Source organism: Erythrolamprus reginae, chromosome 2 (genome assembly GCF_031021105.1).
Source record: "Erythrolamprus reginae isolate rEryReg1 chromosome 2, rEryReg1.hap1, whole genome shotgun sequence".
Lineage (NCBI taxonomy): Eukaryota > Metazoa > Chordata > Lepidosauria > Squamata > Dipsadidae > Erythrolamprus > Erythrolamprus reginae.
Genome location: NC_091951.1, coordinates 203,376,200 through 203,382,199, shown reverse-complemented (window position 1 = coordinate 203,382,199; position 6,000 = coordinate 203,376,200). Strand labels below are relative to the sequence as shown.

The 6,000-nt window shown below is 45.0% G+C and overlaps 1 protein-coding gene across 4 annotated transcripts in view; it reads right to left on the bottom strand.

Annotated features, from left to right (window-relative positions):
- Nucleotides 1-536: 536 nt before the first annotated feature.
- PNCK (pregnancy up-regulated nonubiquitous CaM kinase) overlaps nucleotides 537-6,000 on the bottom strand; it is a 68,065-nt gene continuing 62,601 nt past the window's right edge. For all 4 annotated transcript variants that reach the window (XM_070741355.1, XM_070741356.1, XM_070741357.1 and 1 more), the window contains 2 exons: nucleotides 4,381-4,503; nucleotides 537-3,296 (listed from right to left, as the gene is read on the bottom strand). In XM_070741355.1, the coding sequence (XP_070597456.1) occupies nucleotides 4,393-4,503 (111 nt within the window). In that variant the 3' untranslated portion in view covers nucleotides 537-3,296; nucleotides 4,381-4,392. The remainder of the gene's footprint in view (nucleotides 3,297-4,380; nucleotides 4,504-6,000) is intronic.

The window sequence follows — 6,000 nt, the reverse complement described above, 5'->3', positions numbered from 1 at the left end:
TAGTTACGTGCTATATGTAGATAGGAAGGACTCGGAAGTTGTGTCATATCTTAGAGTTACGTAACTGGATGTTTGTATATCACTTGACATGTACGTATAATCGTTCCCAATTTACATATCCCCCCAATAAAAGGACGTGCACAGCTCAATACTTTGTCATTTCACCCAGAGAGAAATGTGTCCAAGTTTTCTTTCTAGGATTCGCGTTCGTGAGTGACCCCCCATGGCTGGGGTTGCTCTAAGTCCCTCTGAAGACTTCGTTCCCCTCAGGGACTTTGCAACACCCTCAAGCTTCCAGCTTAATTCATCAACAGCCTCAACAGGAAATAGGTAAGAGAGGCCTCAGCTTGCAAATGGAAGTTCCAGTGCCCGCCTGCTAAAGCTTGTTCGGATGCATGCAGAATATTCCAACCAAACATATCGATGGGATTCCCCAGATCTTCTGGAGAAGGAAGACAAACCTCTAGACCTCGTGAGGGAGAAAGAGATTATCACTGTTTCGCTGAACAAAGAGAGTCGTTCCACAACCACATTCCTGTTTTCACCAGTTTATTTGACACATTTGTATAGGGGAGGGAAGCATGACAGAAAACGATTCTCACCCATCCCACCAAGAATCTTGAGAAAGTCTCTTCACTCCAAGCAACTCAGCAAAGCAAATGTCCAGTCCAGCAGGCAAGCTACAGACAGGTGGTGCAAAAGGTGGAATATAACTACTGGCCTTGCTACCTGTTTCCCTGTCAAGCACTGTCTTTATGTTGGAAATCTTGTGTGGCTACTCTATTGTTTGGGGTGGGGGAGCATCCGTGGCTCCGTTTCAAAGACCAGGTCTCATTCCACTTGCAGTGGATGCCCGATCAGACCTTCTTAACATGTGCTAGCAAAACATTTGCTAAAATATCAACAGAGGGATTTTTAAAATCATCCTTTGGTCATTAATACCTCCACTACGCCTACACGTTGCTTTTTCCCCCTTTTTTTCTCTTTATCACAGATAATCCATTTAGCTAGAAACAAAATGGAAACACTATTCTACAAAGTAAAAAAAAAAAATCCTGCAAATTCTTCATTCTCAAAAATTTTGAGAAAATGCCCCGGTTCACTTACTCCTATATTCCAGGATTATGATTATTTGAAACGATAAAAATAAAATTTCAAAGCACATTTGCTTTTTAAATATATATATAATTTGCTCTATATCTCACCTCTATTGATCCTTTTCCTCTTTCCCTTTCAAGTTCAATATATATTGGATACTGTAGCCTAGAAGATAATTCTCTGCCTTACAAGGCAAAGGTTGCAGGTTCAAGTCCCAGTGGGTATGGCTAGCTGATGAGGCCAAAATAAGGCCGAAATAGATCTATCCTAGTCTCCCTTAATTTTCAAATTCAGCAAAAAAACATGTGACATATATATATATATATTCCTACATATGTATGTAAGCAAATAGCCCCTATGTCTGTACTTTTTAAAATGTTCCTATTTGCTACTTTGGAATATTGACGTAAAAGAGGGGGGAAATGCACACCAGCATTATAATTGAGGGTATCAGGATACCTGTGGTCTACAGCAGTGTTTCCCAATCTTGGCAACTTGAAGATATTTGGACTTCAACTCCCAGAATTCCCCAGCCGGCGAACGCTGGCTGAGGAATTCTGGGAGTTGAAGTCCAGATATCTTCAAGTTGCCACGGTTGGGAAACACTGGTCTACAGAACATTTTTTAATCCATCTAACACCCTTAAGGGACCTCTTAATGTTGCAAGTTAACCCTTTTATTGTTTCCAAATGCCAAAATACAATAATTGTACTAGGAGTCTTTACTGAAAACTTGATAATATTCTGGCATAAATAAAAAAACAGTGTGCAGGTGTGCAAAGCACCAGCACATGCATTTTCAAAATAACCAGAAGGCCTGAGAGAGTAAAGGCTTGGTGGGATGGCCTGTAGAAGTTTGAGAAGATCCTGTCATAGTCTGCTTGCTAATGTCGATGGGTTTTTTTTTGCAGTGGAACGCTAAAGGCAAACACACCACGTGGATTCATATTCCAGTCCCACAAAGTACAAAACCTGAAAAGCAATGCTCTAATGGAAACAAAGATTCGTGGATGGAAGCAGCCTAGATGCTCAAGCCATCCTACAGATGGTGGTTCACTTCTATTACAGGAAGAGGGATACTACACTAATAGTTTTAATTGTAATTAGCTTGGAGCATCAAGCTCCTCCAGAAGTCCATTTCTTCTTCTGACGGGACCCCACTGGCCCTTTCCCATCAAATTCTGACATTGTCTCCCCCAGCCTCACAATTACAATATAAACTAAAAACCCAACCAAGCCCAGACGTGAAGATTCAACAGCAGGTGGAACAAGCTTTGCTTTATATTACCTACAAGTCAAGCATCAGATTGGCCAGTTGTTTCCTAGGCCAAGGAGATGCAGCAGTGTGACCCATATTTTGGGTGTCGCACAAGCTTCTTCTTAAACAAGCAGCTCATTTTAAAAACATTGCATATATTCAGCAGTGATCTTAACCATCCAAAATCTCACTCACTTACTTTAAATGATTACAACATCGCTCTAAGATCAGAAGGAAGTTATAATTCTTTGGGGAATCTGGCAGAAGGCAGGCATACCCTTTCTAAGGCTCCCCAGGCACCCATCCAATTTCCTTTTGGTCCTGATTCAACTGGAGCTAAGACAGCTCAGATTCAAGAGATCTCAGGACAACTTTGCTGTGGCAGCTCCCAACTCCCTCCTAAAGAAGTCCCAACAACAGAGTTGTCAGTGTATCCCTGCAGCAACACCAGCTTTTCCCCTCTGTGGAAATCTATCCCCCAATGACTCATGAGGGCAGGAGGAGAAATAGCTTCTCAAATCAATTTTGAAATTTACCCCAACAGCTGGCAAAGAATGGCTGAGAGTTTTTTATCTTCCCGCCACCGCGTTCTCCGCCGCTGATTCTCCAGTAGGTTGCTGGCCTCGACGACGGCTAACATGGATGGAAGTGAGGTGAGTAACGCAGCGAGATTGCAAAGGCTCCCACCAGCTTCAGGAGGATGACCTCTGGCCCCAGGCAGGTTGCATTTGAGCCGGCTCAAAGCAGGCTGGACAGTGATGCTCTTGGCTTGACTGAACTCCTGAGCCCCTCGGGGCAGAGATATCCCCAGGTGGGGATGGGGAGCACAAAATGAAAGGATACCCCACACTTGGAGGAGGGTGCTGACGCAGCGTTGGGGCTGTGAAGCCGCATGCAGGAGGGTAGCTCATGCAAGGCAGTGGCCCAGGCTCTTGAAGCACCTGTGGGACAAGACAAGGGTTCATCATTCTAATGTGCCTGCTCTGAGGACAATCTCTAGAAGTTGCCCCTACCCCTTTTTTCCCTGCTCGGCCTTCCTCAGATGCAGCCTATCTGTTTTGAGGTCCTCCCTCTGAGCCCTGTTTTTCTTGTGTGATTATAGATGAGTATCAGATGCATTTTGGTATTGTACGGGTAGAAATAGAAATGGGAATGGGAATTGGAATTGGAATGGAATGAAGTAGAGTTGAGTAGAGTAGAGTAGGGTAGAGTAGGGTAGAGTAGAGTAAGATAAGGTAGGGTAGAGCAGAGTAGAGTAGGGTAGAGTAGAGTAGAGTAGCGTAGAGTAGGATAGAGTAGAGTAGCGTAGAGTAGGGTAGAGTAGAGTATTTATTTTATTTATTTGTTTGTTTGTTTGTTTGTTTGTTTGTTTGTTTGTTTATTTATTTATTTATTTATTTATTATTTAGATTTGTATGCCGCCCCTCTCCGCAGACTCGGGGCGACTCAGGCCCTCTGGAGGTTGGAAATGACCTGTTTCCCAACTTCTGGTGGGCCCAGTAGGCTCATGTTTCGCCCTCCCCAAGCTTCCCTGGAGCCAGGGGAGGGTAAAAACGCCCTGCCCCATCCCTCCGGAGGCTCTCTGGAAGCCAAAAACGCCCTCCCAGAGCCTCTGTGCGAGCCAAAAATCAGCTGGCCGGCACACACATCCACACTGGAGCTGAGCTAGGGCAACAGCTCGCGTGCCAGCAGATATGACTCCACGTGCCACCTGTGGCACCCGTGCTGTATGTTCGCCCTCACTGACTTATAGTATTGGTATATGTAAGGATTGCTTTAGGCAATCCAGAAGTCTGGATGAAATTAGCCGGAAGCAAACTTGTTTTGCAAAGACAGCTATATTAATTGTGACAGACCGAAAGCTGCACATGAGCATTTTTCTGCAGTTAAATAAACTCTTTGGTGTGCAGTCCTAAAAACAGCAACTGGCCTTCTCAATCTAAGACAGGTAATAATTCAGTAAAAAACGGGATTCAAAGAAACCTAAGCTGATGTTAAAGTTATATTTTGCTTTAGTGAACCCACCTCTGGGGGGGGTCACCATTTTCCACGCTGTCCTCCAGATGTTGCCTCTCCAATTTCTTCACCCTCTGCACCTGGTCCCATCTTGGTGATATGGCGTAAAAAGGATGTGGCATTGATTGCTCGCTGAAAAAACAAAAATGGGAATCAGACCCTCCAGAAGGATGGAAAATTGTCTTGATTTATTTTATTTTTTTCATAGCAGGTGAAAAAAAGCTACCAGGGGAAAGTTATCAATGGAACTATTAACATATCCATCAGTGTTAATAAGCCCAGCTATGTAGGCAGCTGCAAAGCTCACAATAATAGCTGAGTAATATACAAAATGATATCATATCTCCTTTGATTAAAGAACACAAATCAGCAGATAATCAAATAAGCCAAAGTTGGAAGGGGTCATATATAGAATTGCAGCAAACCTGTCACCATGAAGGATTAGTTTACCTGTTAGTGTGTTGAAGAAATTCAGGGTGATTTCCTCTCTAAAATATTGAACTTAACTTTTTGTAAACATCACCTTGAGTACTGAAGTAGAACCAATGAAAAAGGAAGGCTGGTGTCATTTATTTTTATTTAATTCTAATTCTAGTCCACCTAATGATCAGAACACATTGTGTGGATTACTAAGTACCCGAACAAAGTAAAACCTTAGAGATGAAAACAGTAATCAATAAACAGAAAAGAAAAAAAAATATACAAAATTTAAGTTTAATTATAGTTCATCTTTAGTGTTGGGCGAACCCAACGAAGTTTGGGTTTGGTGAACTCACCCTAACTTGGCCGCGGAGTTCGGGTAATTTCGCTGAACACGAAACTGAACCCAAACACTTCTCCGTGATGTCAAAGCCCCACCCCCAGAATCCCATCGTGGGATTCCCCATCTCCTTTTGCTTGCAGCGCTGCTGCGGGGTCCTTTTCCGTAAAAATAAAAATTTTAAAAAGCTTTGGACGCAGCGCTGCAAACAAAAGGATCGTGGCTTTATTTCGGCCAGTCAGAAAGAAGTATCTGTGATGTCAAAGCTCCGCCCCTGGAATCCCATTGTGGGATTCCCCACGATCCTTTTGTTTGCAACGCTGCGTCCTTTTCCGGGAGGGCGAGAAGTGCGAGTTGAGCACTGGCTTCAGGGCAGCCGGCCAGGAGCGAGCACAGAGGAAGCTCCGGCCGAACGAGGCCCTGCGCTGACCGATGTGCGGTGGCTGTGGCAGAAGCACGCAGACATCCTTTCAAGTGGGGCTGCGCATCCCGATGCGTGCACGCCCAAGCACCAGGAAGCCCCTGCAGGTCAATGCGAAGCCACCGCCGCTGCTGCCGCTTGCTCCAGCGGCATAAACATGGCGACTTCCCTGCATGAGGGGCCCAAGAACCAACTCGACCTGCTCATCCGTGCCGGTAAGCGGCAACGTGAACCGGTGGGCCTGCTCCTCCCCCCCCCCCAGCGTGGAGGGCGGCCTAAAAAATAAAAAAAGAAAGAAAGAAGTGGCGAAGGGTGGGCCGAGGAGGGAGATGGAGGTTGTGCATGCTGCTCGCAGGCTCTCCTCGGGTGTGGCACTAGAGTAATGGAGGGAGGACAGAATCCTCCCTGTCGTCAAAACTCCGCTCCCGGAATCCCATCATGGGATTCC